This window comes from Abramis brama (assembly GCF_963993115.1).
Source record: "Abramis brama genome assembly, chromosome: 21".
Taxonomy (NCBI): domain Eukaryota; kingdom Metazoa; phylum Chordata; class Actinopteri; order Cypriniformes; family Leuciscidae; genus Abramis; species Abramis brama.
The window spans coordinates 34,447,865-34,471,316 of record NC_139983.1 but is presented as its reverse complement, the minus strand read 5'-3'; the positions used below and the strand labels follow the sequence as shown (position 1 = coordinate 34,471,316).

The 23,452-nt window shown below is 40.6% G+C and overlaps 2 protein-coding genes across 2 annotated transcripts in view; both read left to right on the top strand.

Annotated features, from left to right (window-relative positions):
• Nucleotides 1–16,747, top strand: LOC311071794 (uncharacterized protein; the record flags this gene model as incomplete). The annotated part of the gene is made up of 4 exons (XM_084096331.1): nt 1–67; nt 1,250–2,676; nt 13,078–13,250; nt 16,637–16,747. Exons 2-4 carry the CDS (start codon nt 1,371–1,373, stop codon nt 16,745–16,747), a joined length of 1,590 nt encoding a protein of 529 aa, XP_083952457.1. The 5' UTR covers nt 1–67; nt 1,250–1,370.
• A 997-nt stretch (nt 16,748–17,744) lies between these two features.
• Nucleotides 17,745–23,452, top strand: part of LOC311071663 (formin) — a 58,329-nt gene continuing 52,621 nt past the window's right edge. Inside the window, exons 1-2 of the mRNA XM_084096130.1 lie at nt 17,745–19,765; nt 21,898–22,015. Of these exons, the coding sequence (XP_083952256.1) occupies nt 18,584–19,765; nt 21,898–22,015 (1,300 nt within the window). The 5' untranslated portion in view covers nt 17,745–18,583. The remainder of the gene's footprint in view (nt 19,766–21,897; nt 22,016–23,452) is intronic.

The following is a 23,452-nucleotide window of genomic DNA, read 5'->3' as shown; positions in this document are numbered from 1 at the left end:
CCCGCTGTCCTCCAGAACGCACTTTATTTCGAGAGCGAGTCACGGATCCGTCATGCACCTCAGATGGGTGAGTTTAACATGATTAACTTCATATAACATACGATTGTTGCATTTAAACACGTTAATATAGGCTGAAATTACGTGTTAATGCGGATGAGATAATGCGTGTCATTTGTTGAACGAATGAAAAGACGCAGAACTTAATACTGTGTTATGAGATTATACAAATGTATTGGTCATAATCATATTTTAGCTAAATTTGAGATGAATTGTTGAATGCGAAGTGCTCACGTGGCTTTGAGAAACGCTGTGAATGTTTAAAGCATCAGTGATGCAGCGGTGCAAAAATAACTTTCTGCATAATAAATGATGCTCAGGATAGTGCAGATTATTCACTGCTCGCCTAACCCACAGTCCACAGAAATAAGATATGGGTTTTGTTTTGGATTAATCACTGCTGCTGAATTGCCATGTCATATTTTAAAGAGACATTCACTGCAGCTTGTGCATGATCATCTTAAAGTGTCATTATAATGTGTGTGTGTGTGAAGGTTGAATTGTTATGAGGCTTATGATGAAGGGTGCTCTAGTCCTGCTTATTTAAATGATTATGCATACAGTTCAAAGGCTTTAGCAGAATAAATTGTACTGAATGACATTATCAATGGACCCACTGTTAGTTTTCATCAATATGCATTCATGGATATTTTTGGCAAAGCATCTCAACAGTTTATTTTCTGTCTGGCATCTACACTACTGCATAGAATATTACAAAATAAGTCTGTTTATTATAACAATATTTGCTTATAATCATGCAAAGGTTATTCCTGAAGATTACTTACTGAAAAATAACTCAGAAACTGCTTCACAAATAATTATAAAGAATTGTCTTTATAAACATGAAGGACAGAAATAGTGTACTCAAATAATCAGTTTTATTCACAACTTTGAATGATTTTTTTTTTACAGTCTATACATTGTCATTTTTGCATGTTTGTTTTTTTGAGAGAATTCAGCGTGCTGCCAAATTTGATAACATTAAATCCTATTATTAAATGCAATTAATCAAAACTGTTATTTAAATAAACTTTTGATTCTGTTGTGCATTTGAAAGCACAATGTCTATGCAATAATTAATGTGTTTATCAGGTTATTTAGCCCCCAAAAAAGCGGTGTATGTAAATTCTACACACCCTAAAACAGATTTATGAGGTTTACGTTGCACTAAAAGCCTTCTTCATTTTGCCAGGCCTTCGATCGCCCCGATGATGAACACCAGTCCATCCCGGGCCGTCCCCGACTCGAGACGAGACCCACGAGACAACCGCCAACTTAATTTAGGAGTGTGATTAATTAAAACGGGCTTCGTAATGGAAGGCACACACACTGTGCTGCATCTGTACAAACCCATCCATGAGCTGTGCTTCATCAGTCTGTACTTCCCAACAAGGAAATCCCGAGTTTTTTCACGAGCTGCTCGTGAAGTCCAGCCTCTGTGTGGAAATCAGCATGAGGAGAGAAGTGAAGACTCGGGCAGAACTAAACAAAGACGCCAGTATTACAACTCAGCGGATGAAGTCCAGTCCTGTGAGGAAACAAAAGGAGCGGTTTCGCAGATCCACTGGTTGGCCATCGAACACCATCAACTCCTGACGGATCTCCTGTCTTTATGCAGCGAATGCGCAGACAGACTCAAGATGGGAAACCAAGACGGGAAGATCCAGTCGGAAGGAGAACATGGTGTCAGTAGCAGTAACTTTACTCTTCCTCAGTCCCCGGAGTATAAGAGAGCCTCGAGAGTTCGGAAGCTGAAGAAACTGGGATCCAAAAAGATGGACAGTGCTGAAGACTTCTTGCAGAGCAAATTGAAGAAGAAGGTGCAAATGGGAGCAGCATCCGAGTTTTCCCTGGGAAAAGACCCGGAAACTCCAGGATCAGGTTCCTACGTCAGCGTCTCAAGCGAGCCGTTTCTTCCCATGGACGAAGACTTCCATATTGCCAACGATGGCTGGGATTTCATGGAGGAATCACGCTTTGAATGCGAAATCGATTGTGGTGCGCTGTCTGAGTTTGACAACCAACTCCGTTTGGATTATGAGAAACCGATCGGGAACGAACGTGGACGTATCAACAGTTCTGGGACTAAATATCAAGAGACGTTTGGAGGGAATGACGATCGACTCAACCCGCGCAGTGATAACACAGCAAGAAAAGACATGGAAAGATCTCTGATTGAGGAACCTGTGTCTCACTCCTGCTTAGATGTGGAGGGAATCTATCAGAAAGCATCTGGACAGGAAGAGATCAATCGTTTACACAAGAAGAAACCGTCGTGTCCGATTGACGCCAGCTCTAGAAGCTCGAACCTTCGCTCCTGGACCAGAAGCCCCACATCAAACTCTATCTCCGGGGTTTTTAACGTGTCTTATCCTCCGACCAACACTCTCCGGATCATGTCTCCGGTCCTGTCACCAATGTCTTCTCAGCTTCCCAGTCCCCAGATGAACCACCGTATTGTGTTGCTGCCTGAGGAGGATGACGATGGAAATAAACGTCCGTCTAGAGATGAGCAAGTCAACACAGAGGTCATCGATAACAACGGCAACCGCAGGACGGCCTCGCGCCTCGACCTGAACCTCGGAAATCAGTTCAATCCCAATGAAGCCACGACCTCAGGTAAGCGACTGCTCTTCTGTTTCAAACTGAAGAAGAAACTGTGCGAAGGTGCTTGCAAAATCAAACTCTCGAGTTGTCCGATATTTGTCACTTGCTCACTTATCGTTAAAATAGATTAGTGTTTTGATCATGTTTTAAAGTCCCCCTGTAGTCAATCATTTTATCCCTTAAAACTCATCTTTGATCACCAAAATGACATATTTAAATGTTTTTTCCTTCTTCATGCCTTAAAATATCTTGAATGTAACTCGACACCCTTGCCTAATTTAGTATGCGTGGTTCTATGAATATGCAAATGAGCCCCACCTCCACTCACTCACTCAGCTCAGAGATCCACTGGTTGACGATCACACGTTGATCTGATTGGTTACAAGGTAGTTTGTGACGTCAGAAACACCAGCGATTTCAAAGCCGAGTCGACTTATGAATTTACACGTTTTTTTTTTTTTTTCATATTAAAAACACCACATAGACACATAAACAACATTAAAAGCTGGATTTACAGGGGGACTTTAAATTAGAAAAGCTGAAAAACACAAGGTACTCAAGCTAGTTTATTGCTGCATCAAATAATTTTCATTGAACAGGGATTGGATCCAACAGGCCAACATTATAAGAGTGAAACAAAATACAAAAAAGACAACATGACACCCGACATTATTATGCATCAGACATTATATATTAAATAAACTATCGGTTTGTTATCGGCCTTTGTCATGCTACAGCCGATATGTGATGGTTTTAAATTGATTAATAAAATCGGTGGCTAAACATTGGATCTGTTCATTATTATCAATACGATCATTATTTATATTTTGCAACACGAAAGTAAGTTATGTTCTTCAAATGTGCGATATTTCCGGTTAATTAGCCACTATAGTTAAATAACTAGAAGAATAACAGTAACATGTTACATTACTACAAACTAGTGCATTTATGATTATGATAATAAGATAAAATACCATGATATCAAATTCAATTTCCAATATAAAGCAGCATGACTTTAATAACTAGAAGCGAATGACACAAATGCTACAAATGGCCACATTAAAAATAAGCTGATAGTGATAGTGATGCTTTCCTCGGCAAACACTAGAAATCTCATGTTCGTTCTGATTTCTTAGGCTTGTCATGTGACTCGGGAAACAAGAATTTCGGCCTTTCCAAGAGATCCATTATTGAGTTTTCGCTGTGTTTCGAGAGTCACTAAAGATCAAAGCCACCGTGTTCAAACACTCATGAAAATAATTTTCTCTGCACCTTCATCCTGTTGAACTGTTTAAAATATCCACACGGGTCGCTTCAGAAGTCCGGGACATTAATGAGATGAAAAGGATTAAAACACTTGTGTTGCCTGAACAGGACTTCGGAAGCGCGTAAGCTGCGTCTCATGGTTGCGCTGACGAGAAAAGAAAGAATTCCCATTAAGCGTCTGCCCTTTCTGTGATCTTTCTCTGGTGGACATCACAAGCCTAAATGCACTCGTTTGATTTGATCATCGACTATCAGATGTGGGACAAAGCGCGCTTCCTTTGCCCAAGGCTGAACAGAAGCAGTGAAGTCTACAGTATAGAGTTCACATCATCACTGGCAGGGTTTACTCTCTGCTTAGAAGAGACGTTACGAAAGGGTCAGTACAGAAAATGTGATCGCTGCTTGTTTACTGTGATATTTTAACCCTCTTCGGTCATTTTTGACCAAATAAATTTTTTATTTAATTTTTTTACTTCATTGGAATGGTTCGAAACTAAAGGTTTTGGCACTTGCTATGTGAACACACACACACACACACACACAAAAAAATCTTGGACATGATTCGAAAAGGTTAAATGGTCCTCTAAAAAATAGTCCCACTTGAGCTCCTCGCGGTCAGAAATGAGCGCATTGAAAATTAATGCGAGACAAATGTCCTCTAGTGGAAGCGTTTGGTACTGCAGCCGAACACACTCTCACTGAAAGATCATTTACTGAGACATCAACCTCAAGTTTAGAACACAACTTGTTAAGATTTATGGCTTTGATTTTCTTGCATTTTTCATAACAATGCACATAAAATTCTGTAACTTTTTTTGAGTTCACTTTTTAAAACTTTTTTCACTTCATCGATAATCTGCCGAGTGTCGTCTCTGAAACAAGATCAAACTTCAGTCTGTCGCTCTAAAGCGTTCAAGATTCACCAGTTTAAGTTGGAAATGTAATTTTCAGGCCTATGCTCAAAAAGTGAATAAATGGATTATAAATACAGCGTAAATATAATTTAGTATAAAAAAACCCCACAAAATATTAAATTAAAAAAATTATCAAACTAAAATATAATATAGTAATATTATATACTAAAATATAGTATTGGATTATTATTATTATTATTATTTCCATTGGAAGTAATTGAAAACACTCGCTCTGCTCCGTGCCGGTGGACACGCTAGTGTAATATGGGCGTTGAAACACACACTCACGCAGGAGTGTGAATCTGGCGGTGGATCTCACGTCCACAAAAACAAAACAAAACAAACACGTAATGATAATAATGAAAATAATAAACTTTCAACAAAACATTCCGGGGATTTTGATTGTTCTGATGAAAGGGTGTTTATAGGCCTAGGCTAGAAATACGTTTGAGAATGAATCGCTTGTTTAAAAGAGAGAGAAAGATCTTCGTGGTGCCGACGCTTGCCCAGTTGCCCATGTGGTTAATCCGCCTATGCTAGAGATGTGTGTGTGCTAGAGATGTGTGTGTGCTAGAGATGTGTGTGTGCTAGAGATGTGTGTGTGCTAGTGATGTGTGTGTGCTAGAGATGTGTGTGTGCTAGAGATGTGTGTGTGCTAGAGATGTGTGTGTGCTAGAGATGTGTGTGTGCTAGAGATGTGTGTGTGCTAGTGATGTGTGTGTGCTAGAGATGTGTGTGTGCTAGAGATGTGTGTGTGCTAGTGATGTGTGTGTGCTAGAGATGTGTGTGTGCTAGAGATGTGTGTGTGCTAGAGATGTGTGTGTGCTAGTGATGTGTGTGTGCTAGTGATGTGTGTGTGCTAGTGATGTGTGTGTGCTAGTGATGTGTGTGTGCTAGTGATGTGTGTGTGCTAGAGATGTGTGTGTGCTAGTGATGTGTGTGTGCTAGTGATGTGTGTGTTCGCAAAGACCTGCAGTTTTACTCATCCTGCACTAAGAAGAGTTCCTGAAGTGACTCTCCTGAGCCTGAGGCCGACACACACTCTCGCTTCAGCAAGCATCCCTCAGACACCTGATCATGTGAGGATCGTGAGGAGCTCTTACAGGCACGGCTCCGGATGAACTCAGAATCACATTTTGTTTTTGTTTCAAATCTCTTGAATGAATGATTCAGATCCGGTGTGATTTTGTCAAAGGTTTGTAGACGCAGCCGAATCACTGTCATTGAGGAATGAGATCGCGACCTTTTAACGATCTATCGTGCAGCTCTACTGTACACTACATATTTAAGCATCATAATTTATATATTTAAGCATGTATATTTTCTAACAGCAGTGGTTGAGGACAGGAGTCTGTACACTATAATATTTCATCGGTCAATAAACCATCTAAAAATACCTCCACCGTATATAAAATATCAGTGCCTCAGGAAATTAAACATATTATTGAGCTTTAAATGATGGTTTTCATACTCAAATGCTGCATTGAGGATCTGTTGATCATTCACAGTGGACGTCCTCATCTAACACACATCTGAAGCTCCAGTGGAGGAGGACACTCACTGCCCAGGGTCTCCATTACAGTGTTTACTCTGGGGTGTGTGTGTGTGTTTACTGTGGTGTATGTGTGTTTACTGTGGTGTGTGTGTGTGTGTGTTTACTGTGGTGTGTGTGTGTGTGTTCAGAGGCAGTGTGTACATGACACTCAGACCAGAGCAGGAAAGAGTCCAGATGTGTTTCAACACTGTTGTGTTTCTCCGCCGATCAGGTGATCACATGACCTCTGCACTGCTGCCACTGATAGAGTAATGAGATGAAGCACTCGGGTCATGTGGAACTGATCAGCTCACGGACAGAGGCGATGTTGAAGATCCTGCAGTTGTTGTTGCATGTTTTGCATGACATTCAATCCTGACGTGTGTGTGTGTGTGTGTGTGCGTGTGTGTGTGTGTGTGTGTGTGTGTGTGTGTGTGTGCGTGCGTGTGTGTGTGTGTGTGTGTGAGAGAGAGGTGCTGTGTGTGTGTGTGTGTGTGTGTGACAAGCTATGTGTGAGTGTGTGTGTGTGTTTGTGTGAGTGTGTGTGAGTGTGTGTGTGTGAGACGGGCTGTGTGTGTGTGTGTGTGTGTGTGTGAGAGAGAGAGTGTTTGTGTGTGTGTTTGACAGGCTATGTGTGAGTGTGTGTGTGTGTTTGTGTGAGTGTGAGTGTGTGTGTGTGTGTTTGTGTGTGAGACGGGCTGTGTGTGAGTGTGTGTGTGTGTATGTGAGATGTGCTGTGTATGTGTGTGCGTGTGTGTGTGTGATTGTGTGTTTGTGTTTGTGTGAGTGTGAGTGTGTGTGTGTGTGTGTGTGTGTGTGTGTGACGGGCTGAATGAGCTGTAATTACTGTCACATCACTATTGTATTGCTTTAAATGGTCTTTTAATGTTACCAGCTTTAAATCGTATCGACCGTCTCAAACAAAACACTACTGGAGTACTTTTGGTTAGTGAGTAAAATGTCTAGTTTTTTTGTGTTTCCCATCTAAGCTTTTTGTGTAAATCACCCAGAGCACACTATCATCTCGTGTGTGTGTGTGTGTGTGTGTGTGTGCGGTTGATGCTAGTTCAGTGTGAGCTTTATGTCGTCCTTCATCACAGTCCTGAACCACACAGACAGCAGAGCATTAACACACTCTGAACACAGACACACACACAGCAGGTTTGGTTCAATTAAAATCAACTAAAATCAAATACTTCCCTATATATAGTAAAACAGTGCATGTCTGAATTGATAGAATTCATCATTATTAAAAATAAAAAAAATAGGCGAAAAGTCCCAGGATGACCCACTACTTCCTCTGAAATATAATATATAATAGCAAATATATATTTCCTTCAGCTATTTTCATGTTTAATTACGCCTGATAAAATGTATTGTATGAGATTCTGTTACTTTCACTGTTCATTCTGTTGCTATTGATCATATTTTATCTTTCATGTAATATCACAGCACATATTTACAGCAGAGGTTCAGATACCAGTGAAATATCACAATTCTCTACTACAATTTTGATGCATACAACAAAAACTGCCAGCCTAATTAATGTGAATATAAAACATTATTAAAGACAAGTAAGCAGTCATTAATCGAATAAGAACAAATAATCAAATTACAAATGGCACAAATAAATACAATAGAACAAAGATAGGCTAAAAATTAAATAAACAGTGTTTTTGGGGTTTTCAGGTACAGATGTGTTTTGTCATCAAATGTGAAATAACACTGCATATTCATTACTGTATAAATTCAATATAAATGGATCTTTATAAAGTTACAAAAGTCCTTCAGTCAGGAACAGTGAGCGATTTCTTTGTCTTTTGTTGTTTTATTAACATTAAAACACAATAAACCTGCTGTCCCTTTAAGACATAATACACAGATCCAATATACTGTTACACAAGCGTTATACGTTTTATTCCTCAACTGACGTTTCTCAATTTTGTGTGAAATCGTCCGTTCAAGCGCAAAACATGAAAGAGAATATAATTCAGTATTCACGCGCATGTCTTCGGATGTTTGCGTTCATGAAACTTCTAGGCCTGCAAACGTCCTGTAATCATGTAGGGAACCTCTCGTTATACATAAATCACGTGACAGTTCATGTTTTACTTGCATATACGATTTAGTTTTAATCCAAATGACATGTGAATATGCATTTAGAGCAAATGAAGTGCAGAATAGAGAATTTTCAACTTTTCATTTTACTTTATATCATATTTTTTGCGTGTTTGAAGGTGGCATGATGCATGTATCTGCAATATGCCTGTAATATGAGCTCATGTTATCAGTGTAGCATCAGCCCGAGGCGATTAAACACACTGCAGATCTGTGCACTGTAATATGACAGTATCTGTGTCACACACACACACACACACACACATCTGACAGCTGCTGATCTTAGATCTCAATCAACACTGACTGAAAAAAGTTGCAAGCGATCACGCTACCAACACGCTAAAACCACCTTATAGCAACCAACCAATTATATTAAAAGTGTGACAACTTGCCCCGGGCTGACTTACAGAGACTGGATTAACATTTGTATGTCATGTATAAATCATTAGAATGAATAGATTTAAACTTTCAGTTGAATTACTGTGGAAACGTCTCCTAAAACAGCATGTGATCTGAACGTGAGGTCGTGTTTCTGACGCCCCCTGGAGGATTCATAGGAATCTGCATCTACTTTACATTAATGTGTGATCATCTAAGATTACTGTACTCGCTGACAATCAGAAGGTCGTTTCATGTTCTCATTTTAACATGTGAATGATGTGTGTTTGTGTTTCATCAACAGCTTGAGTTTGTGAGCACTAGTTGTTGTTGTCCAGATGGTGGCGCTGTTTAATTTCTAATAATTTGAGTTTGTGATACAAACAGCTCCTGTGTGAAAACAGTCACGCTGCTTTTGTTACACTGTGTTTTCACTGTATTTCATGAGATGCAGGACCTCGTCTGCAATCAATCTGACTTTGCGTTTGGACCAGAACCAGATGTTTAGTCAGCGTTTGGAGGTCCAGCAACCGGTGCATTATCATAATGAGACCATTAATCACGCCAGCCTTTGCCTGCTGCCTTCATTCTCATTATCAAAAGTGTTTTTAATGCCACCGATTGAGACGTTTGCCAAGGAAATATATGTTAATTAGGATGCAACTTCTCCAGTGAGCTTTGTTTATTTTATTCCTGCTGTGAGTGACCCATTAAACTCATTTCAGACCGATATAGCAGATATAGATGTTGTGCGTTCAGGTCGGATCAAACATTCATTCACTTACTACATATAGACACACAGCGCTGAATGTTCCTACACTGACATTGTGTTTTATTATAAAACAAAATACAGCAATCTGGAACATAGAAATTCTTAAAGAAAAGCTGCTTTATTGCATTGAGCTCAAATAATATCAGTAAAGACACATATTTTAGACATGCATAACCAACATACTTTTGCACTATGGGTTGTTCATTAAAGCAATGACTCAGGCTACGTCTAAATTAATCCCAATACATTTGAAAATGGTGTTTTTGTTTAAAACTCTCTCCGTCCACACTAGCGTTTCCAGGCGTTTCCCAAAGTTTCAGTGCGGATGAGAAACGTGTTGAAAACGCCTGATAACGCTAAATTCACCTTTACAGCGCCTGCGTAAAACCTCACAAAAGCTCACTGAGACGGAAAAATAAAGTGATCACGTAATTCTTCTGACAGGATAAAATATCTCCTCATTCACTGAAGTGTCCAGGAGGCACTCACTCACCATTATATGTTTGGTCTAAAACGCTAAAACTGCTCTCATGTTTTACCGCAGGACAGCAAATGTGAGTAAATTCTGTCATCTGTGCAGGACTGTGATATGAAGAGTGTGTGAAGTAACATATTTGAGCAACAGTGTGAAAGTGAAAGCACATAACAGGCACAGTACCAGTGTAAACATGAACATCTATTGGTACAATATGCGTCACATGACTAAACTTACGTCATCGTTTTTAAATACCTCAGTTTGTATCCACCATTTGTACTTCAAATGTATCAACTTTGTAGAGCGTTTTCATTAACAAAAACGGCGTCTCAGTGTGAACGGAAGGACAAAACGGAAAGAAAAAGATGCGTTTTCAAACGAAAACGTATTAAGCCCTATTGGGACGGGACTAGTGTGACATGGAGAGGTGCGGTAAAGTAATAATTACCAGAGCTCAGTGATTTTAGTCCGAATGTGCATCTCAGTGATCATGTCGGACAATGCCAGTAAAGATTACGGCGACTTCTACCTTCAGTAAAAAGGTCTGGAAAAATGACCTCAGGTGATACTAATCCTGTGCGAATAGACCCGCTGTAAATATGTGCGTAAATATTCCGTCATTTCCTGTTTAAAAGTAGTTTTCCGCGGTTTTTCAAGTATGGAGACGCTTGAAAAAGCTTCAGTTGCGTTCTAGTCGCTGGGACGAGTCTGTGGCAGAACTCGAGTGTTTCACACACCATCAGATCAGAGAGAAGATCGAACGCACTTGTTAGAGGCACGAAACAACTTTTAGCGTTAGGTAAGTGCCTTTTACTGGACATAACTGTTTTATATATATAAATATAGGTTATATGTGTTTGCGCATGTGATATCAGGAAGCAGTGTGATACACACATGACGACAGTGACGGCGATGCGCAAATCGAGTTACTCTCCCACTTCTGCTAGTTTTACTGAGATCTCTTATCCCGTGCGAACTGGCCATTAATATTACAGGCGTCCTGTGGTAAAACTACATCACTCCATCTACCCTTGTAAAGTTAATCCCGTCCGAATAGGGCTTTAGTGCGGACATGGCCTGAGATGCCCTTCATCATGAGGGTCGACGGGAGGATCTGGTGGTTAACCAGAAGCAGGAGACAGATCCAGCATTTGGAAACTGCTCTTGCCAGTCAAACACCTCATGAAGAGGTCAGACATGACACTGAAGTGACGGATGATTATTTAAAAATATTAGCTTGATATTCCACAGAAAGCACATGACAAGCCTCACCAAACACTGCCGAGAAATCCTCAGCAGACGTCGGGCCAGATGGGCCTACACGTGACCGCTTTACAGGTTTAATGATTTCAGTAGCATGGCACGAAACATCAAGAGTACAAACAACAGGCCTGTGGTCCGAGAAACTTACATCACCAGTTTGGACATCAGAAATACATGAGCCATGAGATAAAACCAAACGTAAAATAAGGCTGTGTGTGTGTGTGTGTGTGTGTGTGTGTGTGTGTGTGTGCAGAAAACAAAGGATGGGTGGATGGAAGAAAGAAAGAAAGGATGGGTGGATGAAAGAAAGAAAGAAAGGATGAAGAAAGAAAGAAAGAAATGATGGGTGGGTGGAAGAAAGAAAGAAAGAAAGAAAGGATGGATGGATGGAAGAAATAAAAAAAGAAAGGATGAAGAAAGAAAGAAAGGATGGGTGGGTGGAAGAAAGAAAGAAAGGATGAAGAAAGAAAGAAAGGATGGGTGGGTGGAAGAAAGAAAGAAAGAAAGAAAGAAAGGATGGATGGATGGAAGAAATAAAAAAAGAAAGGATGGGTGGATGGAAGAAAGAAAGAAAGGATGAAGAAAGAAAGAAAGAAATGATGGGTGGGTGGAAGAAAGAAAGAAAGAAAGAAAGGATGGATGGATGGAAGAAATAAAAAAAGAAAGGATGAAGAAAGAAAGAAAGGATGGGTGGGTGGAAGAAAGAAAGAAAGGATGGGTGGATGGAAGAAAGAAAGAGAAAGAAAGAAAGGATGGGTGGATGGAAGAAAGAAAGAAAGGATGAAGAAAGAAAGAAAGAAATGATGGGTGGGTGGAAGAAAGAAAGAAAGAAAGGATGGATGGATGGAAGAAAGAAAGAAAGAAAGAAAGGATGGATGGATGGAAGAAATAAAAAAAGAAAGGATGGGTGGATGGAAGAAAGAAAGAAAGGATGAAGAAAGAAAGAAAGAAATGATGGGTGGGTGGAAGAAAGAAAGAAAGAAAGAAAGAAAGAAAGGATGGATGGATGGAAGAAAGAAAGAAAGAAAGGATGGATGGATGGAAGAAATAAAAAAAGAAAGGATGGGTGGGTGGAAGAAAGAAAGAAAGAAAGGATGGATGGATGGAAGAAATAAAAAAAGAAAGGATGGGTGGATGGAAGAAAGAAAGAAAGAAAGGATGGATGGATGGAAGAAATAAAAAAAGAAAGGATGGGTGGATGGAAGAAAGAAAGAAAGGATGAAGAAAGAAAGAAAGAAATGATGGGTGGGTGGAAGAAAGAAAGAAAGAAAGAAAGAAAGAAAGGATGGATGGATGGAAGAAAGAAAGAAAGAAAGGATGGATGGATGGAAGAAATAAAAAAAGAAAGGATGGGTGGGTGGATGGAAGAAAGAAAGAAAGGATGAAGAAAGAAAGAAAGGATGGGTGGATGGAAGAAAGAAAGAAAGAAAGAAAGAAAGGATGGATGGATGGATGGAAGAAATAAAAAAAAGGATGGGTGGATGGAAGAAAGAAAGAAAGGATGAAGAAAGAAAGAAAGGATGGGTGGATGGAAGAAAGAAAGAAAGGATGAAGAAAGAAAGAAAGGATGGGTGGATGAATGAAAGAAAGATCACCAGTTTGAACATCAGAAATAGAAAAGCCATGAGATAAAGCCAAACCTAAAGTAAGGCCGTGTGTGTGTGTGTGTGTGTGTGTGTGTGTGTGTGTGCAGAAAACTCTCTGTTGCGGCCGGAGGACATCTGGATGCTGGACGGGGATGAATCCATTACCCATGATCCTTTGTGTCATCCCAGCAGACCCGATCACCTGGACTTCCTGAGAATCACACCACCTGAGGATGACATCATCGGAGACTCTCCATGCTATCCGAGGCTCGGGCTAACAGTGAGTCGATCAGCGCTGACACAATCAACATGTAGATTTATATATGATGTTTATACAGTTAGAGGGTACTTACAGTCATATAAGTGAAAATATGAGCAGTGCAACTGGTTTCAACACTGATAATAATCATAAATGTTTGTTGAGCATCAAATCATCATATTAGAGTGATTTCTGAAGGATCATGTGACACTGAAGACTGGAGTAATGATGCTGAACATTCAGCTTTGATCACAGGAATAAATTACACTTTACTGTATATTCACATAGAAAACAGCTGATTTACATTACAATAATATTTCACATTTTTACTGTATTTTTGATTAAATAAATGCAGCTTTGGTGAGCAGAAGAGACTCTTTCAGAAACTTTTGTCCACTTTTTATAGGCCTACTTAAAATACATTGTTGGTAAGAATCTGTATAATGATGTTCTCTATATATATATCAGTGGTAAGAATATTATTATTTATTCCGGTATCGGTGATGATGTCAGCCAACACTGCTTCCAGTTGTTAGGGGTTAACAGTTTAGGACCCAAGGCCCAGATGTTTGAAAGAAGACCCGGAGTCAGAATTATAAAAATTGAAGAAAAGTTTTACTGAAGATAGTTTGCAGTTTCATCAGCAGAAGTCCAGCTTCAAGACTCACACAGGAGTTCGTAGGCCGCCCGCTTACAGTTACACAGATCACAGCAGTTATACCATTTCCAAGGTCTAAGCTACGGCATTGCTCACAGGTTGAATGATTCTGATTGGCGATTGGCTAAGAAATTGATAAACATAGTAATTTTCCACACATATACAGATAGACTGAAGCATATCTCCATAGATTATGCAGCTGACACTCGGACCCTGAAGTTAGGCACGTCGTGACCTTCCAGGTCTCAGATTTGGGTCGCTGGGCGCCAGCATGTCCCGAACAACAGCTCAGTCAATCTCCAACAATGCCAGTGGTTCCTCAACCTGTAACCAAGAAGACTAACACACACACCGACACACAGCTTTTCCAAGGTTGGATTTGGCCCTATACTATACTATAACTATAAACAGGAGTCTCGTCTCAAAACATCAAGATAATGCGTTCTTTCTCAAGAAGAGCTACATTTTAGTCTAACTGGAAAGTAAGGCTTGAACTGAGAAATGGTCCCTTAAACTATAGACTTCAATGACCCCTAGGTGTTTTAACATGTTGAAGACCTTTCTCAAACTAACCCTATTTCATTTTCTTAAGCAAGCACTGTTACTGCATTCAAATATCAAATACTGACATTAAAGAATACATGAAAAGAACATTTCAGTGATCACACTGGTAACTTCATTCTGGTAAAGTCATTCAACTCATTTGATATTTAGAAGGAAAAATAATGATTAATACCTTGATTATAATCACTCATTACATTGAAGCAGCAGTGGATTCCATTCCACCCCCTTCACAGTGATCCAAAGATCCAGATCAGAGCCGCATATTATTTCCTTCAGTGTTCATAAACACTGTTCATATGGACCTGTGGACTAAAGCTTAAACAGAGTCAAACACACACAGGCTTTGTGTAAGAAGTCTTTCAGGTCCAGAGGTCAGATTTCTCAATGCTGCGAGAACATGTTCATAACCGTAACGAGTCTCTCTCTCTGCACTGAAAAACTGTTTCACTGTCCTCACACACACCGGCGGTGACTTCACTGTCCTCACACACCGGCGGCGACTTCACTGTCCTCACACACACCGGCGGCGACTTCACTGTCCTCACACACACCGGCGGCGACTTCACTGTCCTCACACACCGGCGGTGACTTCACTGTCCTCACACACACCGGCGGCGACTTCACTGTCCCCACACACGCCGGCGGCGACTTCACTGTCCTCACACACACGCCGGCGGCGACTTCACTGTCCTCACACACACGCCGGCGGTGACTTCACTGTCCTCACACACACGCCGGCGGTGACTTCACTGTCCCCACACACGCCGGCGGCGACTTCACTGTCCTCACACACACGCCGGCGGTGACTTCACTGTCCTCACACACACGCCGGCGGTGACTTCACTGTCCCCACACACGCCGGCGGCGACTTCACTGTCCTCACACACACGCCGGCGGTGACTTCACTGTCCTCACACACACGCCGGCGGTGACTTCACTGTCCTCTCACACACGCCGGCGGCGACTTCACTGTCCCCACACACGCCGGCGGCGACTTCACTGTCCTCACACACACGCCGGCGGCGACTTCACTGTCCTCACACACACGCCGGCGGTGACTTCACTGTCCCCACACACGCCGGCGGCGACTTCACTGTCCCCACACACGCCGGCGGCGACTTCACTGTCCTCACACACACGCCGGCGGTGACTTCACTGTCCCCACACACGCCGGCGGCGACTTCACTGTCCTCACACACGCCGGCAGAGACTTCACTGTCCTCACACACGCCGGCGGCGACTTCACTGTCCTCACACACCGGCGGTGACTTCACTGTCCTCACACACACCGGCGGCGACTTCACTGTCCTCACACACGCCGGCGGCGACTTCACTGTCCTCACACACGCCGGCGGCGACTTCACTGTCCCCACACACGCCGGCGGCGACTTCACTGTCCTCACACACGCCGGCGGCGACTTCACTGTCCTCACACACGCCGGCGGCGACTTCACTGTCCTCACACACACGCCGGCGGTGACTTCACTGTCCCCACACACGCCGGCGGCGACTTCACTGTCCCCACACACGCCGGCGGCGACTTCACTGTCCTCACACACGCCGGCAGAGACTTCACTGTCCTCACACACGCCGGCGGCGACTTCACTGTCCTCACACACGCCGGCAGAGACTTCACTGTCCCCACACACGCCGGCGGCGACTTCACTGTCCTCACACACGCCGGCGGCGACTTCACTGTCCTCACACACCCATCCTTTCTTTCTTTCTTTCTTTCTTTCTTTCTTTCTTTCTTTCTTTCTTTCACATTGTAATAATATTTCACAATTTAACTCATGCAGCCTTGTTGAGTAGAAGAGACTTATAATTATTCCAGACTTCTGGCCGGCGAATCAGCAGAATATAGACACGTGTGTGAAAATACCAGCATACCGACACACCCGTGACTCCACCTGAGACACACACACACTGATCTCAGAGCAGATTAGACGGGTGTGACACACACAATGAGCCGCAAATGTCAGACGAAATGACTTGATGAAGGTGATGATTAAGGCTTTGTCTCATCAACAATAGGTCATGTGAACTTGCTGTTATTTATAGGGTTAACTCAAACTCTGTTCGCTAGGTCTAGTTTGATTGCTCTGGATCAGGAGCTTTAGTTTGTTGTCGTGTTCCTTGTTTTTACGGCTCAAGAAACAGCAGTAATCGGCCTCTCTGTGTTCAGGTTCACTTGCATAAGAAGAGGCCCGGCCTGGTTATAATCCACCGCACTAATGTAGGCCACGACACATGCAGGAGTAATGCAGAGCACGACCTCAACACGGCTCAAAGATGAGAGCTGCGTGTCTGCATGGGTTTTTGAGTACGTTACAGGGTTAATAATTCTAATTAAGAGAGAGGAAGGTTTATGTTTTGAACTGTGGCTTTCAGCCGAGCTTCAGCTCGTCCAGAGCGCTCGAGTCTCGGTGAGACGCAAGACTTATTCTCAATAAACAAGTTGTCTTGGTTTCTGGACAAAGACTGACATTAAACACATTTATGAGAAACAAGAATTCCATGGTTTTATCAGCTGTAGTCAGTTTTTTTTTTTTTTTTTTTTTCTTTATCTGATGTTTTTGCCTATAGTTTTTATATTATAATGAGAAATTATATTAGATGATTTTATCAGCTGATCAGATTTAAAACAAATTTAAAAAAAACTTTTTTTGCATTTATTTAATTTTTTTGGCCCATATTTTTAATAATACAATGATAAATTATATTAGATGATTTTGTTTTCAGCTGTAGTCAGATTTTTTTTTATTACTTTATTTTTCTTTCTTAGTATATTTTTGTTTGTATTATATATAGTATTAGTATATTAATGTTTTTTTTAATTCTAGTTATATGCATGCTATGTTTTTGTTTGTTACCTTTATTCTAGGTATGTGTTTATTTATTATTTTTTAATATTATGTAAATTAGGTGTATGTTCTGATTATAATAATTTTATTAGCTAATAAAAACCTATTGTAATGCATTTATTAGTTGTACCCTTCACAATTTTCTCAAATGGGTTTTCAAAAAAAGTTTCTACCAGGTTGAAATTATCATAGATGGACTTTTTTCTCTCTAACTAACTATCTAACTATAACCAGTCTCACACCAGTAGAAGTTGCACAGGACTCGTCACTGATTCTCTCTGCACTCTTGATTCAGTACTGAAGCGTGACAGGTCAGCGCTATAGCAACAGAGAGGCGTGGCCAATGACATCAGCAGAGCTGATTATAGCTCCGCCCCCTTCACCTGACCTGCAGGAGATTAGAGTGAGGGAGAGAAAGGGGGAGGAGCCAGACACTAAATCTCTGCCTCACACTGACACAGGAGTGTGTGAGGAACCAGACACTCGCAGGTGAATTTCTTCTCATGTTTAGAGCTGAACAGAGAGAGAGGGAGTGGTTGAAGCTCAAGGTAATCAAACCTGCGTAACTCCTTCTCCCTCTCAAACTTTCTCCGGGGGAAAACACACGTTTGGATGCAGACACAGATCAGGAAGTGCCTTATTCTGGGAAAAGCCTGGACTTTGTATGCCTCAGCACAGTGAGTTTTCCTTCTCCTGCCTGGACTAGAACAACACTGAGAAACTTTAGACTCTCTGTTTTCTTTTTTCTCACTGGAGGATCGCACTGTGCTCGTGTGTTTGGATCACTGGATTCACTATAAATGCTGAACAGAACAACTTAAACGACTGCTGGCACAAATGTGAAGTGTTTCCAAATGCGACGGAGAGAAACCCGGGGATTTTCACGGACAAAAACCTTTTGTTTGAAACTAGAGCGCATGCAGGTTGAAGTAAAACTAGAGATGGAGTTTATCCCACATTAGAGGCCCGTTCACAGCTATAAAGATTACTCTCTTAGCGTACACATTAATTATGTTTATTATAAGCAAGTGCTGTATTTTTCTCATCTACTTCTGCTTTAAAGGCTCGAGCTCTTTAAAGCAGGATGGATTATGATTGGCTCTCAGTGTTTTGATCATTCATCAACAGGGAAATATAGCTGTGATATTGTTCCTTCAATACATTTAGGATGATTTCTAAAACTTAATCACTATCGTGTTTGATGTGAACGGGCCTGTGTTTATGCGGTGATTGCGTTTCACTCCATCGGATTCAATGTAAGCAGGAATATGGATCCAGCCAGTAGGTCTTCTTCAAGGTCAGATCAGTCATCGGCTGTGTTGACGTCGTTTCGAACTTTGCACGATGAAGATTCAAGTCCGATTGGTCATATTCCTTTAATCCCAAAATCTGGAGAGGAAAAGTTGCTGGGATGCCTTAATTCTCCCGTTCAGGGTTCAGAAAGTTCTTCAGGAACATCGTCGGATCCATTTCTCGTGCATGTAACCCGTGTGGAGACGTACATCGACGACGACGAGGATTCGAAGAGCGTCCAGGAAAGGTCATGTGACCCAGAGGAACGAGAGAAGAAACCCGAGAGCCTCGTGGAGAGATCGCTCCGAGACGCTTCGGTTCTGAACCGAACGGGAAAGCTCAACCGGTCTCTGGATCTTCCATCTCGCGTGTCGAGCGAATCCTGGAAAGAGTTGCGTTCGCTGAGCGTTCAAACGGTTCGAGGAGAATCACGGACTTGCACGGACGTGAGCTGTTGGAGACGATCAGTGCCGTTTTGCACACAAGATGAGGACGATTCTAGCGATGGTCAACAAGAAGGGAATTCGGGAACGGATCCGGAATCACAAATTGATTCTCAAAGTGGAGATTTTGAAACTTCATTCTCAAATCTTCAGATTGAGACAAAAGGCGTTTCAGAGACCGTTTCGGGAACGTCCCCTTCGGACAACAAACCGGACGCCAAAACCGGGGATAAATACCAGATTCCCGCTTTGTTTAGCGGTTTACGTGTGCTAAAGAAAGGAGCGATCGGAGACGAGAGGGAAACGGTGTCGGAAATCAAACAGCGCGACACAGACCGAGCGCTGCTCAACCTCAAACAGCACGTCAACAAAGCCAGAGTCGAACAGCTGAACGCCACCAATGTGGCCAGAAAGAAAAACGAACCTAGAAATCTGTCTGAAATCACTAGTTTGCTCCAAAAAGGCACCAGAGAGGACGCCGTGGACCCGAGCTCGGGAAACGCTGGCAAACCGGCCACCGATTCCACGTACGATGCGTTAAAGTCCAAACTGTTCAGCTCTAAACCGGCTAAGAAGGATCCGGGGGAGACGGTGCTGGATCTGGACGCTGTGAGGAAGAAGAAGAAGAGCGATAAAGAGTTGCTGAGGTCCATCTTCCAGAGACAGCTGAGCAAAACTCCAGTCGCTGACGTCAAGAGCCCTACCGAGGTCAAAGTATGTGGGGTTTATCACAGCGACCCTTCAGTTTCAGTTCTTTAGAGACAAAGCCTCAACAAACAATGCAAAAACATTTGGAAAATAATCATAAAACCCACACATCTCTAAGATGAATATAAGCCCTATTTATCTAATAGCAATCATTCATTAATTATTCGTTCTTTACGTCATGGTTTTTGTTAACATAGTCACTGAAATACATTCATTTCTAGCATCAGAATTATAATTTTATTATTATTTTTTTTTTTTAGGTTTTATCTGATTTTTAAAGGTCCAAAGAAACATATTTGCTACACGTCAGTGAATTAAACTGGAAAAAAATACCAGCGATAAATATTTTTTACAGTCTATGAAATTGTATTTTTGCTAACGTAACATTTTGTCCTTATGGAAATATAATTATTTAGATTTTAACACTTTAAGTTAATTAGTTTTGAGAGACAGTTGAGCAGATCTCCAGTCGCTGACATCGAGAGCCCTGCCGAGGTCAAAGTGTGTGTGATTTATGACTGCGATCCTTCAGTTTTAAAGTTCGCTTGTCTGTCATTACAGGGTGGAAAATTATCTTTAGACAAAGCCTAAACAAACAATACCAAAACAATTAGAAAAAATAAACAAAAATATTACATAAAACCCACAAAACTCTATAGAATGCATGTTAAAGTCTTATTTATCTAATAGCAATCAATCATTCTTTACTTCATGGTTTTGTTAACACACTGCAGTCACTGAAATGCATTAATTTCTGGCATCAGAATTATTTTATGAAGAATTCTATTGTTATTATTATTATTTTCTTTGTTTTATCTGATTTTTAAAGGCCCAAACAAACATTTTTGCTACATGTCAGTGAATTAAACAGATTTTTTTTTTTTTTTTTTTTTACCAGCGATAAATATTGTTTACAGTCTATGAATTTGTATTTTTGTTAACAGCACATTTTGTCCTTATGTAAATATAATTACTTAGATTTTAACAATTTAGGTTAATCAGCCTCGTTAGTTAATACAAACTAACATTGAATGGTCTTGGTTAATTATGGTTGATGTTAATTTGTACATTTTTAAAATCAAAACGTTAATGCACTCATAAGTCAATGAATTTTTCACAGTTTGTTATTAACTACCATTAACATTATGAATGCTACAACAATATAACGCTCAGTTTAAGTTCATGTTACCAAATGCATTAGCTCCTGCTGACCAGTGAGACGTCACTGTAAAGGGTTAGTCTTAACACTGGTCCTGGTGGCAAGTAAAGTTTTATTCACTCACCAAAACCATTTCTCACTCGCGTTTGGTGAGTGTTAATCTCAGATTCTTTGGTTTACTAGTTTTTAAAGTGCTTTATTCATTAATTTAACTTTAGTTAGTTATAAGAGACTAAATATTAATACTAAATGAAATAAAATTCCTGCTAACAGTGAACGTTCTGGCAAGCTTCTCTCAAAGTTATGATCAAACGCTCTTCATATAATGTCTATTCAAAGTCATCTGGTCTTTAATAATGTTCTTTAAACATAATTCATACATCATTCATGGAATGTTTCAGTTGGATGTTCATCTACCTTTTATTAAATGTAACTGCTTGTTTCAGAACATTCAATAAGTAACGTTCCCATAATGTTTGAAGAATGATAAAATGGAATGTTTGTTTAATGTTCCCATAACCAAGAAACATTTTTAAAACATTCAAAAAACTGGGCATTTTGAACGTTCAGAAATAACATTTTCATGGGAACATATTTTTCATATATATATATTTTTTGTTAGCTGGGATATTTGTTTTTTAAATGAACGAATTACCTTTATTTGCCCAGGAGAGAAGACTCACTGCGATTAAACTCTCTTTTACAGGAGTGTCCCGGCCAAGATAGGCAGCCGAGTTTGCATATACAATTATACATCAAAGTTACAACATACAAATAAAGTATATGAACATAAAACATGCAACCGGTTAAAAACATTTACACACCATTAATTTACTCTGATTAAAATTTTAAATTTTCTACAAGACACCAGATCTTCAGCTTCATCAGTCTAGAGAAGATTGCATATTATTTTAATGCAGTGCATGATCTTTAATTTCCTCTGAGGCTTCATATCTGCGCTCTCTGTGCTTCTGCTCAGTCTGAGGTGACGTCTCCGTCGGACGGCGAGGACCGAACGCCTGGGCGTCTGCAGGCCGTCTGGCCTCCACCCAAAGAGGATGGAGAGGAGAAGGTGGGACTGCGCTACACAGAAGCAGGTGAGAGGCCCTTTATTAACATTTATTTAAAGGTGCAGTGTGTGATATTTAGGAGGATCTGATGACAGAAATGCAATATCATATACATAACTATGTTTTCAGTGGTGTATAAAGACCTTACATAATGTAAAATTGTGTGTTTATTAGCTTAGAATGAGGCGTTTCTCTCTACACACACCGCGGGTCTGCTTACATCCACGTTTCTACGGTGGCCCTGAGCGGACAAACGCGTTTCGTCACTATGTTGTTCTTCGTGTAAAGAAGCGAGCTAAAGTCAGCGGATAAAACACTGACACAATGATGAACAAGTCACAATAATATTCACAGTAACGTGTGCTCTAAGAACGCTTTGATAATGTTCCCATTGAGTTATGAAAATGTTATTTCTGAATGTTCTCTGAATGCTCAAAACATCCAGTTTGTTCTTGTTATGAACAGTACGGAAACATTTCATTGTATCTTTCTTCAAACATTATGGGATCGTTACTTTTGAATGTTCTTTGAAACAAGCAGTAACATTAACAAAATGACAAACATCCAACTGAAACATTTCAGAAAAAACACTCTGTGAACGATGTATAAATAATGTTTTTGTTCTAATGTTTACAGAACATTATTAAAGACCAGATACTTTGAATGAACGTTCTATTGACGTTAATTGAAGAACGTTTGTTCATAAGTTTGAGAGAAGCTTGACAGAACATTAACGAGAGTTATAGAGCAAGTAAAGCTCATTGATGTTTTTTAGTTTTATATTTGTGACCCTGGACCACAAAACCAGTCACATGGGTCAATTCTTTGAAATTGAGATCTATACATCATATAAAGCTGAATAAATAATCTGTCCACTGATGTGTGGTTTGTTAGGATAGGACAATATTTGGCTGATATACAACTATTATAAATCTGGAATCTGAGGCAAAAAAATCTAAACATTGAGAAAATCTCCTTTAAAGTTGTTCATTTATGTTGGCGATTGTGCTGCATTCACTCACAGAAATACATGTTATATATTTACGGTAGGAAATTGACAAAATATCTTCATAGAACATGATCTTTACTTAATATACTTATGATTTTTGGCATAAAAGAAAAATCCATAATTTTATGTATTGTTGGCTATTGCCACAAATAAACCCGTGCGACTCGTCACTGGTTTTGAGATCCAGGGTCACATTTGTCCTGCGTGATTGTGCGGCTCTGTTGTGTTTCGGTGTCATGTGATGCTCTTAATCAGATGTAAAGCAGCATCCCTCGTTTGACCACAGAACAGCTGAACGCAGGAACATGATTTATCAAATTACACAAAGCTGTTAATGGCTTCTGACTGGGAACACAAACCAGCCGTACTGGTTCCTCCAGCTCTGACCTTAAACCAGGGCAGCTCAACCTCTCTCAATAGTCCACACACACACACACACACACACACACACACAC